The sequence below is a fragment of the Pteropus medius genome, unplaced genomic scaffold (genome assembly GCF_902729225.1).
Source record: "Pteropus medius unplaced genomic scaffold, Ma_sr-lr_union100, whole genome shotgun sequence".
Classification (NCBI taxonomy): domain Eukaryota; kingdom Metazoa; phylum Chordata; class Mammalia; order Chiroptera; family Pteropodidae; genus Pteropus; species Pteropus medius.
In genome coordinates, this window is record NW_024348242.1 from 3,337,052 (window position 1) to 3,361,177 (window position 24,126).

The 24,126-nt window shown below is 61.4% G+C and overlaps 1 protein-coding gene and 1 pseudogene across 1 annotated transcript in view; both read left to right on the plus strand.

Moving 5' to 3' along the window:
• NCOR2 (nuclear receptor corepressor 2) overlaps positions 1 to 24,126 on the plus strand; it is a 179,833-nt gene that overhangs the window by 50,744 nt on the left and 104,963 nt on the right. Inside the window, 5 exon segments of the mRNA XM_039879488.1 lie at positions 1,691 to 1,818; positions 3,867 to 4,044; positions 10,119 to 10,298; positions 13,972 to 14,085; positions 21,132 to 21,188. Of these exon segments, the coding sequence (XP_039735422.1) occupies positions 1,691 to 1,818; positions 3,867 to 4,044; positions 10,119 to 10,298; positions 13,972 to 14,085; positions 21,132 to 21,188 (657 nt within the window).
• LOC120616131 (uncharacterized) lies at positions 9,423 to 9,538 on the plus strand (annotated as a pseudogene).

Sequence of the window (24,126 nt, forward strand, 5' to 3'; positions counted from 1 at the left end):
GGAAGCTGAGGTCAGAGAGTTTATGCAGTGGGCCGTCCATGCCCACGCCACGGGGGCCCCACGTGTCACGGGCTTCCCTCCACCTCAGTTGGCAGGGGTAGGCGCCGTCCTGCTGAGACCCTCTCCCGAGGGACTAGACTATCTGTCTCTCTGCCACTTGGCTCATTTTGCTATTGTGTGCAAGGGCAGATGGGAGAAATGCCCCCGGCAGACCGCAGGGCCTGGTGACGCCGGCCTCTGTGTGCGCCTCTGTGCGTGCACACGCGGGGTCTCTGCCTGTGCACACGCGGGGTCTCTGCCCGGCGGCCTCGCCAGAGCGATCCCGGCGGCCCTCGCTTCCCGCCTCCAGCCCTTTCTTCTTCCTTCTCCCCCACCCCGTTTGTGAGCACCTGGTGCTTTGGGCTAGACGTCGTGGTGTTCGGGGGCGGGGGCAGGGGCGGCCGAGCCCTGCTCTGCCTTCTGGGAGCTGCCCTCAGCCTTGGGGTAAATCCCTGGGAGAATTAAGGGGGCCGAGGGGTAGGAGGCACAGAGGCCTCCCCCCATCTGGGTCAGTCACCTGTTTCAAAGATGAGAACACTGAGGCTCAGAGGGTGTGAATGATGCACCTCTGGCCGGAGGCCTCGTGGCTCTGGTTCCACACGGGGCTGCCCAGGAAGGCCTCGCCTCCCCGTTTCTGCCGTGGAGGGTGATGGTGTCCCGGGTGATGGTGTGACCCTCGCTGGCCGCCGACCTCCCATCTTCACACGGTTCTGGAGGGTCTGAAACACACACGTTTTCTACATGCCCACCTGGCATCATGTGGTTCTCTTCAGAGAAATAACTATTTAAGAAAGATTAGGCCGGGCAGACAAAGAATGACTATAGTTTTCATGGAAAATTGGGAGAATTTTAGGACAGGTGCCGAGAAGAAAATAAATCCCACGCCATCCCACTCTGCCCCGAGCCTGACTCGTGTCAGACATCGCTAACCGATGGCCACACAGGGTGTAACTGGCTGATCTAGGCAGACAGAACTAATCGATTTGGATCGGTGCACGAATAAAGCCTGTCCAGTTCTCTCCTTTGAAAGAGTTGTTTTCTATCTTTTCTTTCTCGCATTTGAATGTTTCTCAGATCAGGGCGTGTTGGCAATCAGGGTCCACCTAACTTGTTAACGTTTAGTTTTCCTCTGGGTGATGCTGGGGAACGGATAGCATTTTACTAGAGGGAGGAGGGTTTTGGCTAAAGCTCATTCTGACTTTGGTCTGTGCTTACTTTACGTCCGTGGGCTTGACCTTCGCTTCGCGGCCTGGTCTCTGAGCCCCACAGACCCTCCCCTGGCGTGCGAGGCCCGGGCCTCGCTGGGCACCCTGGCCAGGCGTGAGGCCACGCATTTTCCCAGTCGTCTCTGCCGACAGGCAGGCTCGTTGTCTCGTCTGGGAAGTGGGCAGAATTGCAGAGCGCTCGCTGCAGGCCGAGCGAGGCCGCGTGTGCAGGCCCAAGCACAGTGCTGTATGCGCCCCTTCTCACGGGCAAGGGGCCCCATGGATGCCTGCTGGCCTCGGGGCCAGGCGAGGACGTGGGCGAGGACGTGGGTGGGCCCTGGGCGGAGGACCCCTCACTCCGCCTCCGAGTATAAAGCCGGCGCCTCCGAGTATAAAGCCGGCCGAGCCACAGCGTCGCACCCACCTGCCCTGTCCTCTGGCTGCAGGACGTCGGCCTGCTCGAGTACCAGCACCATCCGCGGGACTACAGCTCGCACCTGTCGCCTGGCTCCATCATCCAGCCCCAGAGGAGGAGGCCCTCCCTGCTGTCCGAGTTTCAGCCTGGAAGCGAAAGGTGAGGCTCAGGGCCACAGAGCCGCTTCTGGGGGTGGGGGGACAGAGCATGCAGGAGCAGGAGCTTGCTTGGGCTGCTGTTGAACGAGGGGTGTCCGGCTGTGTGTTTGCCTAGGGCCAGAGTGAAGGGGTGGACAGGGAAGGGCCATGTGGTCTCTGGGTGTGCGGCCCAGGCAGGAGAGAGTGACCAGCAAGATGTGGGGAGGGGGGCAGCGGGGCTGGGTCACTGGTCGGGTGGGGCGTGTCCACACCTGGGTACACGCGGGGAGCCCCCTCCTTCCTCCGCTTTGTCCTCCTCCTGTTCTCTGGGTCCCTTCCCATCCCCTGGCCGGTGGACGAGGCCCTCTGGTGTCTGCTCACTGTGGGGCCAGCCTAGCTTCGCGTAATCCGGGTGTGGGGAGTGAGCCAGTGTGGCGGTGTGGGCACCGCCGCTGCCCGACCCCAGGGAGGGCCAAGGCCGGAGCAGGGCCCCACGACGCCCGAGGCAGTGATAGCACAGGCTGCTTACGGTCCTCGGCGTCTGACCTGCGCTGGCCGTTCTGGGCTGTGGGCGTCGGGACAGACGGCCTTGCCTGCAGGGAGCCCACGTGCCACACACATACGGGGTGACTCCAGAACGTGGCAGCAGCCGCTTCGCTGGAGTGGCCAGGAAAGGCCTCTTCAGAGGAGGAACTCCTGGTTGCTTCAGAGCCGGCCATTCAGAGAGCAAGTTAAAGGCTTCCAGGCAATGAGAGCAGCGCGTGCAAAGGCCGGGGGCCGGGAATGTGCGTGGAGTGTGTCAGGGGGGCCTGGAGGCCGGGACCAGGGTGAGCCGCCCCTGGGGGCGGGAGGACGAGCTTCACGGGGACCATGGGGCGGTTTCGCGCTTCAGAGGCACAGGATGTCGCTTCTCCTCTAAGGTCCTTCAGGCTGTGTGTAGGGGCTGGGCCACCACCAGGGCCGGGCCGGCCCATCAGCTGCTCCTGTCACCTTGCGGAGGCTGCAAGGTTGACGGATACCTGCGTTTGTCATGGGACAGAACTCCAGAGGCCTGGCCGGAGCCCTGTGCGGCACACGTACCCCGGAGGTGTCCCACGCAGGGAGGCCACCTCCAAGGGCCAGGGTGGCAGTCTTCCAGGAGGAGCAGGTGCACTTGAGTGGGTGGACGCTTCAGAGGCGGGCGGGGAGGCCGCTGCTGAGCGGGGATGCCCCGTGTGCGGAGACATTCGGGAGAAGGGGCGGCGTGGAGGGAGCCGGTGTGTGAGTGCCAGGCAGGTAGGTGCCTGGCAAGCGCAGGGCCCCGAGGCAGGACAGCGGGGGCCAGGTGGGCAAGGGCCAGACAGGGCGGGGCCCGGCCGTGAGGGGCGTGAGTCCGGACCCCATGCCGCGCTGATTGGAGTGAGCATCGGCAGAGGCGGTGTTCGGGCTGTGGCTGTAGGTGGAGGCTGGGCGTCTTGGCTCTGCTGTGCTGTGCGTGCTCAGGCAAGGCCGTGACCTCTCTGTGCCAGCTTCCTCCTCCACAGACTGGCAGGGAGGATGAAGGGGAGCCAGGCAGGAGCGATGAGGCTGGACAGCCCTCAGCGCCGCTCCAGGCAGCCGGGCTGAGCTGCAGAGACAAGGCCACGCCGAGCAGCTAGAGCGCTGTCGTCGGCTGGTGCTGTCAGCCCTGGGTGGGTGATGTGCAGATGGCACCATGTGTGTTGTCATCTGTGTTAGGTCCACGGTGCTTCTCAGACGCCATTGTTGTACCCACGGATCACCTGGAGATCTTGTGTAAGTGCAGAGTGTGACTCAGGTTTGGGGTGGGATCAGGCCTCTGCGTCGCTCGTGGCTCCAGGTGGGGCTGGTCCTGCTGGTCCTTGGGCCACACTCGGGCGAGGCCGTGCGGAGTCATGGGGCACCTGCTTCCTCTAAACACAGCGAGCGAACGTCGACCGCAAGGAAGACAAGTCTGTCCGAGTCCCGCGTGCCCTTGGACAGGCGGGCACTTCCCTCGCAAGGTCGGAGAGGGCCTGGTGCTCGGTGGGTGCTCAGTGGTGTGCAGTAGGCGTGTGCCCTTGGTTCCTGCAGGTCCCAGGAGCTTCACCTGCGAACTGAGTCCCACTCGTACCTGCCGGAGCTGGGCAAGTCGGAGATGGAGTTCATCGAGAGCAAGCGCCCTCGCTTGGAGCTGCTGCCCGACCCCCTCTTGCGGCCCTCCCCGCTGCTGGCCACTGGCCAGCCCGGGGGCTCCGAGGACCTGTCCAAGGTAAGGCCTGGGCCCCAGCCGGGCGCTCCACTGCTGCGGGCTGTGTGCGAGGTACAGGGGAGGCGGGAGGGACAGCTTGGGCGAAGGCTGGCGGGGGTCCGAGCACAGGGCGCTGGGAGGCGGGCAGCTAAGGGAGGAGGAGGCTGAGGTGGTTCTGGGGGGCATGGCCCGGCTGGAGCGGGGCCGCCCCCACTGCGTGTGTCCTGGCTGTGGGGGCCACCATCCCCCCCGCCCCCGCGTGTCCTGGGGGCTCTTTTGTCACTTGCTTGCGGAACGGAAAGCACGTAGAGGTGTGCAGACCGGGCGTCAGGCTGCGGCTGTGGTGGGTCCCGCTCTGCCAGCCGAGCTCACGGCTTTCAGCCCGGAAGCTTGTTTGGGGACTTCACTCAGAGGGGCCGACTGCGGCACCCACAGCGGAGTCACAGCCAGCGGCCCAGGGGCTTCTGTCCCTACGGGTGGCCCTGCTGCCTCGAAGCTGTGATTTCATGGTACTGCCTGGGCTGGGGCGGGGACTGTGGCCAGCGGGCGTGCTTGTCCTTGGTGGCTGTGTGACGGATGTCCCTTCCACGCGTGCTGAGCTGTCCCACGGGCTTCGTCACAGCCGCGAGGACACATTAGCTCGTGAGCGGCCTCCCAGCTGCCAGCGCGTTGCTGTTCATCCCGCTGCGGCTTTGGGGGGGGATGGGGACGGGGAGCCAGGCAGGCGGACAGAAGTGGCCCACGCAGGCCCACCGGGTCCTGGTCTCCGCCCGGCGCCAGAGGGGGTCGAGTGGTGGGGTTTCAGGGGAGCTGGGCCCTTCGTTCAGGAGTGAGCAGGAAAGGGAGTGACGGTGGTGACAGGTTCACGGTGACACGGGCCGTGTGCCAGGCGTGAGCATCTCCGCCCCAGAAGTGCAATCTGCCTCCTTCTCCTTTTGTAGACGGGGTCCCAGGCTCCGTGAGCGGAAGCCACCTGCCTGCGGCCGCGGGGAAGTTGGGAATGGGTGCCAAAGCCCAGGCCGCCCGGCCTGCAGCCGGCCCTGCCTGCAGGGCTGTCCTGTCGCAGGCTTGGCCTCTGGTCTCCCTGGTGGGCCCCCGCTCCCCGTTCGCCCTCCTGCCCTTAGCACCCGAGTCTCCTTCCTCGTCCCTGTGGCCTTCACTGCCCAGCTGCCGGGGAGGGTCCCTGAAGTGGGGCTTGGACAGATGGGGGTGCGGGGTGCGTGAAGGGTCCGCAGGGCCAAGCCAGCGAGGGTTCCTCCTTGCCCTGGGCACCGGATCCCCAAGTGGGCCATGCCCTGCTCTCATGTCCGGTTCTGCCCAGAGAACCAGGCTAGGTCTCCAGAACATGGGCCAGAGCCCTCGGGCCTGTGGGTTCTTGCGAAGGTCCGTGTCACATGGCTCTGAATCCGGCTGCTCGTCCCTCTCCTCGTGGCTCCCTGGGGGGCTCCCTCCCCTCCACGTCTCTGTCTGTCTGTCCGTATCTCTTTGTCTCTGCTTCTGTGTGTGTGTGTGTGTGTGTGTGTGTGTGTGTGTGGCTCGTCGTCTGCGCCTCTCTGCCTAAGTCTCTCTGCCTAACCTAAACTCTGCTGGTTCTGTTTGTCTGTCTCTGTGTCCGCTTTTCTCTGTCTCTGTTCCTCTCTGTGTCTGCGTGTCTGCCTCCGCCCGGGTCCGTGCGTACGTCCATGCCTGTTCCTCTCTGTTTCTGTCTGTCTGCGTCTCTGTTCTCCGGGACCCCGGGGCTGGGCCCCGTGTGGGCCTGGCTGGACCCACTACTGCAGTTGCTGCGGGCTGGCGAAGAGCATTTGGAGAGTGTGAGCACATTGTCTGTCAGCAGCGGAAGAAGCCGGGGAGAGACGGCTCCCAAAGCGGTCAGATGTTTGCGTCTGCTCTGTGGAATGCAGCTGGATGCATGAGACAGGAATTCGATGGGATTTTTTTTTTTTTTTAAACAGTCTTCCTCCCTCCGTGGCTGTGTGTTCTTTTTTTATATAAAAATGTTTTGTTTTCTAACGCTTCCCTGCCTTGTGCCTCTGGAGTCCTGTGGCATCAGAGGCTTCCTGTGGGATTCACCTAACTCTGTTAGGGACCGTTTCTGAAAGCCCCTTTGTGTGTTGCTATCTGTTGGCTGAAAGGGACAGAAAGCCCATGCCAGACGGACTGAACATGAGCCCTGGCTTACATAACTGCGATCCGAGGGCTGGTTGACGGCAGGCGCGGCTCTGTCCCGGTGCCGTGGTGAGCTCGGGCCCCATCTCTGACCGTCTCTTGGCTCTGCCACGTGGTCTTGGTGTGTTAAACGGGAAGGCAGTTTGACCCTTTGGGCCTCTGTCTTCACGCCTTTGAGGCCCCGTTTCCAGCCCGGAGCCGTTTCCCCTTTGCCGTTGAGCTGGCCAGCCGGAAGCTGCCCTGGGGCTGGGATGCGGGGTTGGGGCGCATCTTCAGCCCTAAGGCTTTTTCTGCCTCCCGTTTTCAGATTTGCATAATGAGTTTTTTGTTGTTTTTTTTTTCCTACACCAGCCTGCATTTTTACACAGGGACATTGATGGGGAAAATGGTGCCAGGTGCTTGCTACCTGGCGGCCGTTTGGGGTTTTGGTTTGCTGTTCCCCTCCGTTGGGTCTGGGCCGAAGCGAAGGCAGCAGCCATCAGGGGAACCGTCTGGAGGCCTGGTCTCTAGGTCCTCCAGTCCCTTGGTCCCCCGTCCCATTCCTGGGACACTCAGCCCTGGAGTGCCCTCTGCCTCCCCCGTATGCACACGCAGCATGAACTTAGCCGTGTGGCAGCGAGCGGTCCAGGGGCATTCAGGACACGCCTAAAACCCGTGCAATGCAACCACCGCCTCTGCTAGTTCCAGAACGTTCTCACCGTCCCAGGAGGCAGCCCTGGGCCCGTCAGCAGTCGCTCCCCGTCGGTTCTCCGTGGCCCTGTCTGCCTCCCGTCTCTACATCTGGACACTTGACATGAGTGGGACCGCACGCTGCGTGGCCTTTTGCATCTGGCTGCTTTCGCTCAGCGTGACGTTTTCAAGCTTCGTCCGTCGTAGCGGGTATTAGCGCTCCATGGCTTTTTCATGGCTGAATCACATTCTCCCGTGTGGAGCCATCGCATTTTACTTACTTATTCAGTCGTGGTTGGATCCACGTGTGCCATTTTGGCGAGAATGAGAGCTAAGCCTGCACCTTCAGGAAGAGCCTGCTGAAGCAGGCAGCTCTCACCCACCGAGGGCTCAAGGCAAAGTCTCCATCGACTCGCCCAGCAGGTCCTGGCAGCTGCCACGTGCTTCATGTAACCCCGTGCTGGCCCTGCCGGCTTTGGGGACGGAAACCTTCATTTTGCTAATGTTGCTTTTGAGAATTATTCCTGGGTTGGCCTTACAGTTCTGGGGTGTCCTGGCCCCCGAAGCCTTTCCATCCACAGCCCTCATTCTCGTTCCGTTCCTCTCCCTTCTCAGTCCTGGGAGGAGGTCAGAGGTGGGGAGGGGAGCTGTTTCCTACGGCAGAGTTGAGACTGGGCTCCAGGATCCATGTCGCTGGTCCACCTTTTCCCTCCAGGAACCCTGAGATGTGAATGGGACTGCTGGGGAGACCAGGCTAGTGTCCTGGGGGCGTGGAGAGAGGGGGGTGGGGACGGGGCATGGGCAGGCGGGTCTCATTTCGGCTGGCTCAGAGGTGGCATCGTCACTCTGTGTGGTGCTAACAGCTGTGCAGAGGCCCGCAGGTGCCAGAATGCGAGAGGCACTTTAGGTTTGGTGTGGGAGGGCATCAGGCACCCACAGCCCCGTGTCCACCAGTGCAGCCCTCCTGCGGGGGGCAGTGAGGGGCCCACACCACTGACACCACATCCACGTTCCTGCTGAGTATTTTTCTGGGGAATTTTTTTCCGCACACGGTTTTGTCTCTAATCTCAGGGGTCTTGGACCCTGGGGGGGATGCACCCTTGCTTTTTGCCCGGCCACGTTGTTGTGGGACGTGACCGAGTGTGCGGCCTGGCCCTTGTTCCTGCCATGGGGACCCCCGCCGCCAAGTCTCAGGCTCTGCCGGCCTCTGGCGAGTTCCAAGGCCCGTCCTGTCCACGTGGCACCCTCCTAGCCAGGGCTCTATCCATCGCTCTGTGGCTGGTGACCTTGGCCTCTCCCTGAACCTCGCTGGGCCTTAGTCTTCTCATCAGGAAAATGGGGAAAAGGGCATTGCCACTCCCCAGGGTATTCGTGACAGTGACATGAGTTAAGACGTGTGAATTGCCTAGAGCAGAAGTTGGCAAACTCGGCGAGCTCCGAACTTGGTCCTCAGCCTGTTTTTGTACGTAAAGTTTTGCTGGCACGCAGGCACGCCCGCTTGTTTGTGGCCCTTTGCCCAGTACGGGGGTGGCGAGTGGTTGGACAGAGACCGAAATGTGAAGTCTACACATTTTCCACCGGGCCCTTACAGAACAGCGTCCGGCCGCTGGCTTAGAGCCACGCCAGGCCTGTGCCCGCGGCTCTCAGTTTCCTCGTCTCTGCAGTGGGGATGAGCGGCAGAGGGGGGCCTGGTCTCAGCTCTGGGGCTCCCTATGCACGGTGGCCTGAGCCGTGTGGAGGGCCGCGAGGGGGCCGGAAGGGACATGGCCTTTTCTGCGCCTCCCCTGAGGGTCCCGGTGTGTGGGGCTCTAGGGAGTCCCAACACCAGCTCTTCCCATGTCTTGGGGGGACATGAGGCAGACCCAGTGTGACCCCGACACCCCCAGGCCCTGTGGGACCTGTGGGGGGACAGGGACCCTGAGGATGGCTCAGCCTCTGCTAGGCTCGAGCTGGGTGTGCAGGGGCAGTTGGCAGCCCCTGGGGCTGCAGTTGTCACAGGGAATAATGTGTCTTCTGTCCTCTGGTGCAGCTGCCGTGGGGGCAGGAAGGCAGTGGCCTGGAGCTCCTCCTGGGGCCTCCCCTGCCAGCAGCTGCCAGCTTGGCCTTGACAATGGCACGGGCGGGGGCTGGGTTCCACCCGCCCGTTAGGCCTGGGGCGGGGGTCTGGGGGTAGGGCAACCCCCGCCCGTGCTTGTGGGGGGCTCACGGCATTTCGAGCTCTGAGCCGCGTGCTCCGCACACATTAACTCCTTCAAGCCTCAGGACAGGCGGGGAGGTGGGACTTGTCCTGTCGTGCGCATGAGGAGACTGAGGCTGGGAGCCACTGCAGGGTCTGCCTGAGGCCACAGGGCCGGGAGGCGGCGGGGCCTTGAGCCGAGGGCCGTGCGGGGGAGCGAGCGCTCATCAGTTTTAGCTGGTGGAACGAAGGGGCGGATAGATCACCCGGTAAAGGGCTCCCTGGTTTGTTTCACATGTTTCGAAAACAACTCAGTGTAGCGGTGAGCTCGTCTGCTTTACACGCGGAAGGTCCTGGGTTTGTGTCCCAGGTGGAGCCGCGGTCCGTGGTCTACGGCCACGCCCCCCTGAACGAGCCCGGTGTCTGACCTCGGAAGCTAAGCAGGGTCGGGCCTGGTGAGTACTTGGATGGGAGACCGCCTTGGAAGACCAGGTGCCGTAGGCGTAAAAAATAACAACAATAATACATAATTTAAAGAAAAAGAAGGGGAAACTCTGCTCTCGCCGCTGCCCCGAGAACTCCCTGTTCCCCTCTGCACCCGATTCTCTTTGTTTCCCTGCCTGTGTGTCCATGCGCGTGTGTTTTTTGCAAAACCGAGTTTGCACCACTCATGATATTCTGTGACTTTGCTTGTTCGGACTGAGCATCAGGAATAAACCCCACGAGGACCAGCTGGGGCCGCCCTGCGGGTGGAGGCCGAGGGCCTGGGGCCCGCTCTCGGGGAGTTGGGTCCGGTGGGAGGACACAGGGGGGATCGGTGGGGGAGGAGAGAGGCGTGTTATGGCGAAGGACGCTTTATGACTTGCGGGAGGATGGAGGGTCTGACCTTTGCAGTGTGGGTCACGGGCGGGGACGGGCACACGGGCAGGAAGACAGCAAGGGCAAAGGCAGGGAGGTGGGACCGTCACGGCCGATGTCCCGGGTGCCGGGGGCCTGACGTCGGGGCTGGAAACGTGGGGTGTGTGGCAGGGGGCCAGCCGTGGTGGCCCCGTGCGGACCCCGTGTCCGTTTCTCTCCGCCCCAGGACCGTGGCCTGACGGGCAAGCTGGAGCCCGTGTCCCCTGCCAGCCCGCCACGCGCTGACCCTGACCTGGAGCTGTTGCCCCCGCGGCTCTCCAAGGAGGAGCTGATCCAGAGCATGGACCGTGTGGACCGCGAGATCACCATGGTCGAGCAGCAGATCTCCAAGCTGAAGAGGAAGCAGGTGCGGCGGGCCCCGGGGTGGTGGCCGTGTGCGCCCGGTCCCGCAGCCCGGGCTGGGCCGGTGACACTGGATGTGCGCTGGGCTCTGCCCGCGGGCCGACTTCCCTCAGGCCCTTCACGTTTGTCGCACACAGTGCTGTTTTGTGCGTGCCGTCCCGCCTGGTGGGACTTTCTGTGTTGAAAGAAATGTTCTCGGGCTGCACCGTGGAGGCCACAGTGCGCCTCACGCAGCTGGGGAATGGAGCCCTTGACGCTGATTAGAATTCAGTGGGATGGACACTGGAATTAGCCACACGGCTGCCGGGCGATTCAGCGCGGGGACGGGCTGTAGAGCCGAGCTGTCTAGGGTCCGGTCTCTCTCCGGCCACCTCCCGGCGATGTGGGCTGGGCCGGTGCTCCTCGGCACCTCAGTCTCCTCATCCGTGCTGTGGGGAGAGACCGCCTGGCTCTGGAGTGTGGACGGGCTGAGCCCCCTGGCTCTGCCTCAGCTCCCTTGTCTGGAAGATGAGCATGGACATGCCGCCCCCCCATAGGGCTGGGAGCAGGGAGCCGGCAGCCCGGGTCGCATCGTGAAAATGAAACCTCGTGGCTGTCAAAACCAACGCAGACGTTAACGCAAATATATACAATGTTAATTTTATAACATCAGTTTTAATATTGATTGGTAAAAGTCATCGATTGATAGTCTGCCCCTTCCCAGTCCTTCTCACGCGTCCCCTCCCTGACATCTCCGGGTCTCTGCTCAGGTGTCCCCAGCATAGACAGCCCTGCTTCCCCACCTTAACGTGGGAGCCCTAACTCCAGACACCCTCTAACCTGAGGCCCTGGAAGCCCAGCTCGGTGCCTGCTTTTGTAAATAAAGCTTTATTGGTACACGGTTACATTTGTTTGCTTATGTATTGTCTGTGGCTGCTCTGCAGGTGTAGTGGCAGAGTTGAGTGGTCACCACAGAGACCACGTGCCGGCAGAGCCCGAAATATTCCCTGTCTGGACCTTGACAGGGAAAGTTTACTGCCCTCCCTGTGTGCTGTCACCACATGTGACGACGTCACTGTGTGACTCCACACGCATCCTGCTTTGTTAGGTCGTGGTCTGCCCCCCCCGACGTAAGAGCAGGGTTCTCGTCTTCTCGTCTCCCCGTCACGGCTGTGTGCTGAGCAGTGCCGACGCGCAGCAGGTGCTCCCTGACAGCTGTGGGTGGGGTCGGTGTGGCACGCTCCTGACACTGGGTTGTGGCTGGGAACAGGGTCGCACCTGGTCCTCTCCAGGCGAGGAAGTGTGGACTCCATGGAGGATCGAGGGCCACCACGGGCAGTGGAGTGAAGGCTGGTGACAGGCGACCTGGAGGCTGTTCGGGACCCAGCGAGCAGGGACGGGCGGAGTGGTACCAATCCCATGAGGGCATCTGGGCTGTCCTTGGCCTGGAGGACTGGGACTTGGGGATGGCCCGGCAGCTGGGTCGGTCAGTGAGGCTCGGCATTAGATTTCGACATTAAATTTAAAGTGTTGGCATTTTTCTTGGAGCTAAAATTCACAAGACAGAAAAGCGCTCACTTTAAACAACGGTTCTGTGGCGTTTAGCACATTCACAGTATTGTGCAGCCACCCCCCTGTCTGGTTCTAAGACATTTTCATCGCCCCCTAAGGAGACCCCAGACCAGTGAGCCGTCGCTCCCCACTCTCCCTCCCCGCCGGCCACCTGTCCGCTTCCCCGTCTGGACGCGTCCTGTCAACGGAACCCCGCCGCCCGTGGCCTTTTGCGTCCGGTTTCTTTCACGGAGCGGCGTGTCTTCAGGGTTCCTCCACACCACTGTCAGCCCTTTCGGTCCTTCCGGCCGAGTCACGCTGCATCGTGTGGGTGGCCCGCATCTCGTTTCCCAGCCATCCGCTCGGGGACACTGGGTCGCGCCTGCCTCTCGGCCGCTGCGGCTCTGCTGCTGTGAGCGTTCGTGTTCCCACTTGTGTTTGGGCGCCGCCTTCAGCCCGGCCTGGGACAGCCGGACCTCGGGGGTGGCGGCTTCCGTCGCAGACCCCCTCGCTAAAGCGAGTGTCGCAGTGGGACGAGTCACTCGGACTTTCCGGTAAAAGTCACGCTCACACCGTACGGCAGTCTGCTGGGTGTGTGCAGCAGCGTCGTGTGTCCGGCGACGGTGTCCATGCCCTAATCCAAAAACACTTTACGGGTAAAAAATGCTAGTCATTATCCGAGGCTTCAGCGACGTGTGATCTTTTTGGCGCCTGTGGGCTCGCTTGATGCGGGGTTGCCACAGACCTTCGGTGTGTAAAGCCAGCTCTGCGAGGTGCAGTGAGTGAGGTGTGTAGGGTGCGTAGATGCGTCGGCGTCTGCCTGGGAGCAGGGCCACTGGCTCACAGGGTAACACTGTTTCGCTTTGTGAGGAACTGCCAAGTACGAGGCTGCACCATTTTGCATTCCCATCTGCAGTGCGGACGCTGAGGGTCAGAGAGGCTGAGTGATTTGCCTGAGGCCACAGAGCTGGGGAGCTGGGGAGCTGGGGAGCTGGGGAGCAGTCTCTGGGACCCCTCGGGAGGCCGCCTTCTTGATGGGTGGGACGCTCCGCTGACCCTTTCAGGCCTGATTTCGGTGCTTTTCCAGAAGCCACCACAGGGGGCGCTGCGGGGCTGAGGCAGCTCAGCTCCACCGGCCAGGTCTCTGTGCCTGCAGGAACCAGGACTGGATTTCTTGGTGTGTTCTGTGTTGCGCTCCCCTTGGCCACGTTTTTAGGTTCATAATAATTTGCTCCAAGGTCATGGGCAGGCTGTGTGAGCATTACAAGCACAGAGCAGTATCTGATCTCACTCAAGACGCCAGATTGCATGTCAGTGCATTGGCCTCCTGTGTGACCTTGGGCCAGTGTCTTAAGCTCTCTGGTCTTTACGGTCCCTTTTTGGCATAAAGCAGGCAGCGGCATGAAGGGAAGTCTCGTACGGTCTTTAGAGGAAGGTTTCCCGAATGAAGACCACAGGGCAGATGACCGTGATAACGGCGATGATGATGAAAAGCTGCTTGTCAGGCGCTACGTCACACATCAGCTCATGTAATCTCCCCGCCGGCTCTCACGTGTAGAAGCGTCCATTACCCCCACGTTCCGATGAGGGAAGCAAGGCTCGGGGAAGTTTAGCAGCTTCCCGAGGTTTCACAGCAGGGGATGGTAGGACTAGGGTTCCAGTCTGGACAGCCTGGCTCCCGAGTCCACACGGCCTCTCCTGAGGACGACGGTACCTGTGATGAAAATGGTAGCAACAGCTGGCTTTGGCTCCCAGCCTGTGTGCACCAACTCGTCCGCTCCTCCCCGCAGCTGTATCCAGGAGGCACAGCAATGAGCCCCGTTTTACAGAAGAGGAAACTGAGGCATGGTGGGGTTGGGGTTGAGCTGCTCGCTTATACTCACCTAAGTCCCCACGGTGGGATTGAACCCAGGCAGGCTGGCTGCAGAGCCTGGAGGCCAGACCTGGCCTTCCCTGTGGAGGGATCTGGGGCCTCTCCAGGGCTCGGAGTTCCCGAGGGTGACTCAGAGGAAATGGTTAGCAGCCTGACTTCCTGTGCGCGGCCACCAGCCTGGGCCGCGTGGGGCCGCCCCTCCGCTGTGGGGGGGTGCCGCCTCTGCTCCTTCCGCCCGCTGTGCGCTCAACCCCACACTCTCCTCTTCCCACAGCAACAGCTGGAGGAGGAGGCCGCGAAGCCGCCTGAGCCCGAGAAGCCCGTGTCACCACCGCCCATCGAGTCAAAGCACCGCAGCCTGGTGCAGATCATCTACGACGAGAACCGGGTATGTGTGTCATCGTCCCCACCTTCTGCTCGCCCTGTGCTGGCTGCCAGGGTCGCCTGGAAGGGTCTGGCTCCTCCCTGGGCCTCAGCGCGTCTGCTTGTGAGACAGGGACCTTTGTCACCCGCCTGCACACACACACACACAGACCCGTGAGCGGTGGGGACCCATCCTGGTACGGCTGCAGCCCGTTCTGCTCAGACGTGGCGCTGGTGTGGACTGTGGCTGGCCTGCGGGATGCAGTATGAAAACGTGGGCGTCAGGTCATAGGGAAGCATCAAGGGCCCGCTGATCGGGGCGGGGGCAGTCACTTACGCACTCGTGCAAGAGTTCCTGTCACAGCGATGTTATTATTGTCAACAACAGCAGATGCTAATCAACCAGCTTCTCCTTTTCTCGTGATGGGCCCAGTTCTTTACAGGGTGGTCCCAGGAGGGAAGGTGCATTACTTGCTCCCATTTCACACATGGGGAAACTGAGCCCCGGCAAGGTTAAGCGAGTTGTCCAGAGCCACAGCCTGGAAGTGGTGGGCCTGGGACGTGACCCTGTGGTCTGTCAGACCCCGGGGTCTTGATTCGTTGGCACTGGCCTCCGCTGACGTTTGGTCCTGGAGGCGGCCTTAGGGTGGCTGGACACAGGGTGTGTAGCAGGCAGATCCGTGGAGGGCAGCTGCTGGGTGTCTGGGCGGGGCTCGGTCTTGCGGGAGGGGCTCAGGGTACTCTGAGCAGAATGTCTCCAGGGGTTGAACCCCGCGGGGGTCTGAGCTGTCCCGAAGGAGGTCCTGGTGTCTGGGAGGGCGGTGCGCTCCCCGTAATCCCAGTCAAACCACTGCGAGGTCGGCCTTGATGATCTATACTTGACTCTTTCCAAGTGTGCTCAAGGCCTGTGGCTGTTGGGTCTTCTCTCTGATGTTACAGATGAGGAAACTGAGGCCCAGAGAGGGACTGTTTTGTCTGAGGTTACACAGTGAAGTGTGCTCGGTGGGGGGCCTCTCTTCTCCCTGCCTTGGCTCCCCTGAACCTCCTCTTGCCACGGGCTCTGGCCACCTTTCCCAGCTGTCTCTGCTGTGGGATGCACCGTTGGCTGCTAGATCAGTGCTCAGAGTTTGGATGGGGGCCGGGGAGTACCCGGCGTCCTGGTGCCTGGATGGCTGCTCTGGAGCCTGGAAACAGGTGGCTGGTGCCTGTGGCTTAGCTCCAGGCAGGGAACTATTGGATCAACTAATTTGGCTACGCTTCCACCTCTTAAAGCAGCAATAGATACAGGATGAGACTGAGCCTATTGGGAGCTGCATGGTGGGCCCTGTGGGGCTGGTCACTCACCCACACCCTGGTCCCCCATCCCAAGTAACATGTAACAATCCTAACAATAGGAGAGCTAAGGGGCCACATTGCTTTAGCCAGGCAGCCTTGTTCCAGATCTCACCTCTAGCACTTTCTGGCTCCGTGACCTTGAGCACAGTACTTAAACCTAAACCTGTCTGTGACTCGTGTTCCTAATCCACAAAATGATGATACTTATAGCACCTGCCTTGTCCAGCAGGGTGGGGTTCAATGACTTAGTACGTGGTACTCTAGTACTGAGTAAGGGCCCGTGTGCTCTTACTGTTGTACAGGTGCGCTGCGTGCATCACGCTCATCCTGTTCGTTCATTCGTTCGTTCATTCATTCATTCATTCATTCATTCGTTCGTTCGTTCGTTCAGCAGCCGTATGATTGAACACTTGCTCTGTGCCTACTACTGTTCCAGGCACTGGGGACACAGCAGTGACCTTGGCCCTAGCCCACTCATTTTCTTTATGGTGGGGGAGACATAATCACACCCGTAAGTGACCACCCGTGGGCGCACCACTGATCTGAGGCATTTCGCCCTCCTCGTCCCCAGTTCCTCTTTTTGTCCTGCTGTTTGCCCCTCCCCCAGCCTGGCCCGCTGACCTCTGCTCTGCCCCGAACACCCACCCAGCCGTGCTCCTGCCTCAGGGCCTTTGCCCCGCCGAGCCCTCCGCCCACAGCTCCTTCCCCGCGGGGCTGGGGCGCTCTCTCTCCTTCAGCTCTTTGCTCAAGTGACCCGATTTGACCCTCCCTCTAACCCCGCAAACCCTTCAGCCCCCGTTTCTCGTCTTCCTGGTTGTCGCTTTCCCCACCCCACCCCATGCCTGCTGGACGTGGTTCGCTTTCGTTCGTTTGTCCCGTGTGTGGTGAGTGGACGTTCCTCGGGGTGGGTATCGTCTCTTTCCCCGGCTGTGTCCCCCACACCTAGAACCGGTTGTGCCTGGCACATAATAGGAGCTCCGTGAATGTGTTTTGAACAAATGGGTGGGTGGCTTCCCTCTGGAACAGTCCTCGGCTTCGGGTTGTGGGGACTGGCCCCCGATCCTAGTGGAGGTCAGTGGGTCTCTGCCTGGGCTGAGCCTGGGCTGGAGGCTGGGTGGGCAGGGGCCCCTCAGCTGCCTTTGGCTGGAGCAGCCAGGACTTACCGCCCGTGGGGGATCAATAGGATTAAATTTTAATCCTTCTTCCTTCCCTGCCGGTTCCTCTGAGACGGTCTGTCTCTAAATGCTACACTGGCTGGAAAACGCAGCTTCCCTGCTGGGCAGGGCCTGCCTGGCTTTTCTGCACAGTGGACTCGGGCTCATTATCCATTCGGGGAGCATGGACCAGGCGCCAGCACGCGGAGGGGAGCCAGCCAAGCCGGGCTTTTCCTGCCTCCCAGGAGTAGCCCACATGGATGGGGCCGGGCAGGTGCACACAGATGGCGGACAGGGGGCCGAGGGGTGAACAAGCGGGGGTGGGAAAGGCTTCTCGGAAGCAGTGGGTGGGCCATTGTCCCCAGGAGGGCATTTGAGTGGGGGTCACAGCACAGGCCAAGGCTCAGAGAGGGGACAGGGGTCCCCTTTGATCTTCAAAGGGAGTGTGTGGGGGCGGGAGGTGGAAGGCCTGGAGGATGCTCACACTCTGAAACACACGTGAAGCACTAGTGAAGGATGTATGAATAAGGGACAGTGTGCCTGGCGCTCACACTCAGAGTTCACAGCAGTGGGCAGTCAAGGTAGACTTCCTGACAGAGGCAGGCCTTGAACTAGGTCTGCACACACGGGCGCTGTTGGGCAGAGGCGGAAGGACGTTTCCAACGACAGTGACGTGATTATTCGTGCACTAGTGCATCCATGCATGTGTGTGTCTGTGTCTGAGTGAGCCCGAGGGTGACTGTGCATGCCTGTGAATACGTGTGTGTGTGTGAGTCAGCAAGTGTGAGGCGCACCTGTGGTTATGCGTGCATTTATACACCCATGTTGGCTGGCTGATGTGTGCAAATGCATGCGAGTGACTGTGTGCATGTGCTTGCAAATTCGCATGAGTAGGTCATGTGCGCGGTGTGCGTATACTTCATGCACATGCATAGGTTGACTTGGGTGCATGTGTGTATTATGCCTCGTGCATGTGTTTGTGAATGCAGCATGCGTGCGAGTTGTTTGTGTGGCACATGCGTGTATGTGTATGTGCCTGTATGGGTGTAGGCACAGTATTTGGTCATGTGGGTCCCTGACGCTTCTGTGTACCTCCCTGTGCAGATGACTGAGGCCTTTTGCGCCCCGGGTGCAGTCACCAGGAGGCCTGGTCACACGGACCTTGGGGTCCCCTGCAGGAGCAGTGCAGTCTCTGGAGTGAGACCCCCCCGCCTGACCCCTGGGTGCCAGTTGAGAGCCCCTGCAGCTTGAGCTCCTGGGTCTGTCCCCTGGTTGCTGAGCAGGGCCGCTGTGGGAGGGGCTTCCCCAAGGCGGGGGGACACTGGGGGGCCCATGTGCCCTGGAACAAGTTGGGCTTGGATTCTCCAGGTGGCGAGAAGTTGTCAGCCGAGGGGTGAGAGGGAGTCGGGGTTTGGTCTGAGTGCGTGGCCCATACCCGTGTCCCCGGCCATGCTCCTCTCCAGGGGTGTCTCGTCCCCACTTGGAGAGAATGTTAGTGGGGTGCCGACAAGTGGGCCATCCTGATAGAAGCCCTGGGAGTGTGGTGTCCGGAGTAAGCATGGCCATTTCGCAGCCGGGGGAACAAGGCTCAGATGGCAAAGCGACTTGCTGAGGGTTAGAGCAGAGCTGACCCCTGACGTCGGCCCCTGGGGGACAGATGTGGCCAGGAAGTCCTGCCTGCCTGAAGGAGGGGCCCAATCGGCAGGACACCCCCACAGCTCCCCAGGTCACCCCTCCCCCGCCCCCTGCGAGCAGGACCCAAGCTGCCGGGGGCACAATGCTGCAGGGAGACCTGAGGAAGTGGGGTGCTGGTTCAGGCCGCGGGGAGCCCAGCCGTTCCCCGCTGCTGGAGCTGTGCACTCCGCCGGCTGCATGCCTGAGCCTCAGTTTCCCACGGGTCCAGGGGCTCCCGCCAGAAGCTGGTGCAGAGCCCGTGCTGCACGTGTGGGGCCACCTGGTGTGAGCCGCGGCCTTGTCAGTTGTCCACGGCAGTCACGACAACGGCCAGCCCTCACCTTGCACCAGGGCTTGATGATGGGGCCTTAATGTGCCAGTGACTTTAACTCATCCGGCCGAATGAAGGTGTCGTCGTCACTCCCATTTTACAGATGAGGGAGCCGTGGCTCAGGGAGGGGAAGGGACTTGCCCGAGGCCACATGGTTGGTTGGCGGATTTGAACCCAGGCCACCTGGCCACGGACCCCTGCTGCTGGCTGCCACGTGGCCGTGTTTGCAGAGTCACAGCAACCTCAGGACTACTCTGGGGACATGGCAGGTGTGCCACCTTTTGGAAATTGACTTGCTTCCTAAGAGGCTGCAGGTAGCTCAGGGCTCAGGAGCAGAGTGGGAGGAAGGGCCGTTACAACGTGAAGGAACGCTCACATCGGTGTGTGACGGGCGTCACCTGGGCCCCCCACGCTCTGGCCGGTCAGGGGGCGTTCCTCCCTGCTGTCTTCTCCCAGGTGCCCGTGTGCCTGGTCGAAGATGCGGTCCCCGCTGGGTTCTAGGACGCAGGCTTCTGGAGCCCCCACTGTGGGCCCCGGGCCCAGATCCAAGACCCGGGCCCAGCCGTGTGACATGTCGGTTCCCAGTGACCCTGCCGCTCTGTCCCTGCCCTTTCTGGGTTTGGCACCACCCCTCACCCAGGCGGTCGGTTGCTGTTTATCCCCATGAACGCATGCGCACCTCTGTTCTTCCTGCAAAACTCAGCCTGCGTCTGCCTCCTGTTACCTTTCCAGAGAGAGGGCCTCGAGCCCCGTCACACAGGACACGCACTGGGCATGCTGCGCTGCCTCAGTGCCCACGACCACTGCGGGCAGGGGCTGGGTCTCACTTTCTGTGTCCTGCTCTGGTGCTTGATGCAGAGTGGGTGCCCCGGAAGGGTCTGGGGAGCTGCCCTGTCCCCTCCCCTCCCCTCCCCACCCCACACCTAGCCCTTTTTTTGGCCTGCCTTGTGGATTCTCCCATCTTCAGACTCCGCGGCTGACCCTTTCTTGCTTCGAGGTGTGGCCAGGACAAGGGCGGGCTGCGGTGACCGTCCCGGTGGCACCTGCTCCCCTGCCTGGCGGAGCCGGTCCCCCGGAGGGGACCCGGCCCTGTCTTTCGCCCTTCTCGGAACCCGGAGATAGAGGGACGTTCCTCCTGTGCCTCCGTCCCCCGTCTGTAAAATGGAGCTCGTCTCGTGTCTGCCTCACGCTGCGGTTGCACGTGGTTGAAACATTAATGTCGCATGCCGTGTGCTCGGTGCTCGGCTCACAGGAGGAGCTCGGTAGAATGAATGGCAGTCATGATGATCGTTTGCGCCCCCCTCCCCCCCCGCCGGGTTTCTGGCCCCCAGCCACACTCTGAGTCTGCTGGTCTCTGGGTTTTGGCTCTGCGTGAAGGGGGCCGAGAGCATGGCTCTGTTGGGTGGGCCGGGCCCAGGGCTCTAGGCGGAGCTAGTTCTAGGTGCCAGCTTGAGCCCACCCACATACTCACTCTCTGTCGCTGGGGGCTGGGCGAGGGCGAGTGAGCTGGCCCTCTGCACCCCTTCTCTCTGTGTGACACCAGGAGCCTGGGCCTCGAGTTCTGCTGTCAGCCCAGCTCCCCGGGGCTCTCCGGGCCTCTTGCGTTTAGTGGGTGTGGATTTGGGGGCTGCTGGGGGATGGTTTCATCTGATGATGATGACTTGCTTGGCCTGTCCTTCCCGGCCCACTCTAAAGATCGAATGGTCTCCCCAGTTTGGCTGAGTCAGGAGCACCCAGCCTTTCCTGAGTCACAGGAGGTTCTTATGTCTCCCGCGGGGCGCTGTGGGTACCCCAATTTCTAGTGCATGCAGTGGCCCGGGTTCAGCTAACACCCTGCTCAGGCCCCTTCCACAGCTCCGTCCACCCTCCCTCCGCCGCCTGCCACCACCCTCTTCAGAGCAGACTCTGGTGGTCCCAGGTGGGGGCTGGCGGGGCCTGGCAGAGGCACAATGCTCGTCTTCATGGCCCGGGGCCCAGAGGTCCAGCCTGTTGTATTCTTGGCCACCAAACCCTTTCTGCTACATGTCTCTGTTTTCCTAATAAGTCCTGGGTTGTGAGTGGGGAGGGAGGCGGCGGGGTGGGGGTGGGGGGGCCAGGGCAGCTCAGAAACAGTCACGTGATTGTGAAACCCTAGAAAGGGCATCTCTGAGCGGCTCCATCTCGCCCTCCCTGCTCCTCGGCAGCCCCCTCGCTGGCGGCACTAACTCTGAGGTCATCACGGACACCCGGCCAGCCTCCAGGGCCCAGGAAGGCACGGCGGCTTGGCAGTGTGGGCTGGCTGGCCAGGAGCCGTGCTCACTCCACTGGACCCTGGGCATCTGGCCTGGGGGTGTTGCGGGGACCGGCACCCCGGGGGAGGTGATTAGGCCCCTGGGTGTCTGTTCCAGCATGGGGGCCTCTTGCGGGGCTGCTGGCCTCCCGCCACCCCCTGGGCTGGGGATCGGCGTGCTGGGTTGGGCAGCTGCCTGGTGTCCCCTGGGGCCTGTGTTTCTAATCTGTCTGTTCTGTGTGTGTGCGTGTATGTGCGCGCGTGTGAGAGTGTCTGTTTAATCCCTCCTCTTCTCCATCACCCTGCAGAAGAAGGCGGAAGCTGCACATCGGATTCTGGAAGGCCTGGGGCCCCAGGTGGAGCTGGTGAGCCGGGGGACGGGGAGCGGGCTTTGGGAGGGGGTGGCTGGAGAGGTGGGCAGCAGGTGGCTGTGGAAGGGGAGGAGGAAGCGTTCTGCTGCCAGGCCCTGCCCCGTCCTCGGAGGGGGCAGGAAACACACCCTTCGATAAGAGGGACTTGGCAGAGAGATAGCGGGTGGGTGGCCGGCCGGCCAAACGGGGGTGGGGGGTGAGGGGCCTCCGTGCTCTCGCTCCACTCCCCAGCCCAGCCAGTCAGGCTGCAAGAGACGCAGTCCAGCCCATTTGATCCCCCTCAGCATGTGGGCATCTGTCCTCCAGGCCAGATGACCTGAGTTCAACTCCTAGACCTGCCACTTTATAGCTACGTGGCCCTGAGGAGGTCTCTAACCTCTCTGTGCTCAGTTTCTCATCTCTACAATGGAAATAACAGCACAGATCCCACTGGGGTCTGTCTTGAGTAACTGGAGTCCTGTCTGTAAAGCACTGAGCACAGCGTCTGAGGGCTAAGGAGTGCTGAGTGTTAGTCTGTTATTATTATTGTTATTATTATTATGACCGGCACCAGTGCCATTCTACTGATGGGAGGATGCCAGGGCCAGGCGCAGAGCTGAGCGGCAGCGTGTGTGGATGCTGCTCAGCCGTACACGCATGCAGGGTGGGTGTGGGGTCCCTGTGCCCGAGGCAGCTCTGGGCCGTGTGTCCATGCTTGTGGGGCGGGAATAAAGCTTTGCATATTCAGAGCCCGATTTTCAACTCCGCCCCCCACGTGTCTGCTGAGTGGCCTGTGGAAGGGACTCGGTTTTCTCATCCGTGCAGTGGGGACTTGGGGATCTTTACGAGGCTTAGCTGCAACGGTGCCCAGTGACGCCCCCCTCCCTGCCCCCCAGCACTGCATGTGACCCACAGCAAGTGCTCAGCCGGGGCACACACTTCAGGGGGGTGAACTGTTTGCCCCCGGGTTTTTTCTGCAGTGACAGTTGCTCCCCAGCCTGGGGTCTGTCTGCTAAGGCCACTGAGGAGCAGCGAGCATCTGGCCTTTATGGTCCCCACGTCCTCTCAGAGGACATTGCCAGATGGGTGGTGGGGGCCCCTCCGGTTCAGGGGCAGGGCCCAGCACCCCTCCTGGGACCAGTAACAGGCTCCCAGCCCTGAGGGCATGATCTCTGCAATGTCCCAAGTAGCCTCTTTTTTTTTTTTTTTTAGTAGCTTCATTGAGATGTAATTTCACGTCACACAATTCACCCATTTAAAGTATTCAATTCAGTGATTTTTAACATAGTCACAGATGTGTGCAGCCATCTCCGCAGTGATTTTTCGAACAGTTCACCGTTTCAGAAGAACTCTATGCCCTTAGTTGTCACCCCGTATCTTTCCATCCCCCCACCCCTCCCCACAGCCCCCACGCGGCCCTGAGCCGCCCCTGATCACTCGCTGTCTCTATGGATTTGTCTGTTCTGGACGCTGGAGCCGTACAGTGTGAGGTCCTTTGTGGCTGGCTTCTCTCCACGTCCTGTTTTGAGGTTCACCCATAGCGTAGCCTGTCTGCTTCATTTTTTATGGGATGGGCCACATTTTGTTTATCCACCCATTCGCTGATGGGCATTAGATCGTCTCTGCTTTGGGCCACGATAAAGTGGCCGCCAACGTGAAGGTAGCCGGTGTCCGTGTGGACACGCGTGCTCATGTCTCGTGGGCGTGTCCCTCGGGCTGGAGTCCCGGGATCGCGATGACCCTGTGCTCAGCCCCTGGAGGACCGGCCAGACCATTTCCCAAGGTCGCGGCACCATTGTTTGGTCCCACCAGTAAGCCGCTTCCTGCCTCGGTTTCCCCTTCTTGCCAGTGGGGATGGCGGGACTGGAGGGGGTACCCGGCCACTTCTAGACGTGGAGGCTCTGCCTCTCCCCTTTCCTGGCCTGATCGATTATCCCCAGGGCCTCCCGCGCGGGGTCGTGAATGGGGTCGCTGGGTCTGGGGACCGAGCAATGCCAGAGAGGGGAGCAGGGACAGCATCTCCCTGTGATCTGGGCAGGTCTGCTGGACTCAGAATTCGAGTGCTTCTTTTCTAGGTCTTAAGGGCTGAGGGGATCATCACTTGCTTGAGGGTTCCCGGAGCAGAGGCTCCTTCAAGGCTGGTGGCACAAGAGGCCAAGGTCTGGAGTGTCTGCTGGGCCGTGTGGCTGTCACTGACGTCCTCTCGAAGTCAATAGGTTCTTGGCTTGATGGCCTTCGGCGGGGTTGAAGAGGAGAGGAGACTCTCACGGACAGGCACTTACTGTGTGTCGGGCCTCATGGACACGTTGCTGTCCCTTTTCTAGATGAGGTGCACAGAGGGCAGTGCCTGGCCCCGGGTCACGCAGCAGGAGTTAAGCAGCTCTGCCCAGTCTGTCCTCTGTCTGATCGCTGCAAAGCTCGAGTGGCCAGAGGTGTCTTCCAGGTGGAGGCAGGTCAGAGGTGCCCCCTCTGCAAGGGCCACTGTGTGCCACTCAGGAGTGAGAGCTCAGGCCGGGAGTGTCTGCACCCCTGCTGATTTCCAGCTGCAGCCGAGGGAGCAGCCCCCGACTCAGGGACCGTGTGGGGTGCTCTGTGACCTCTCTGGGAGGCATGCCCGGGCCCCAGAGAAATTTGCACGTGGCACCACCCCTTCATCCCAGAAGCGTGGAGACCAAGGACCGGCCTGGAGCCGGGGGCTGTGGGGGGCGGGCCTGGGCAGCAGCGCATCCCCCTCCGTCCCCCGTGGCTTTGAGTCATTGGTTTCCTTCCTGTTCAGAGGTGTTATTTTAAGAACATGGTGTCACCAGAGGGTTGATGGCCAGGCTGACACCTCATCTCTTAGCAACTGAGGTTGCTGGCTCTCTCGGCGACCCCACCGGCATGCCGAAGCCGGGCCCGGAGGGGACCCCCCTCTTTCTCCCTGAGACCCAGCTCTTCCTTCTTAGTGATGACA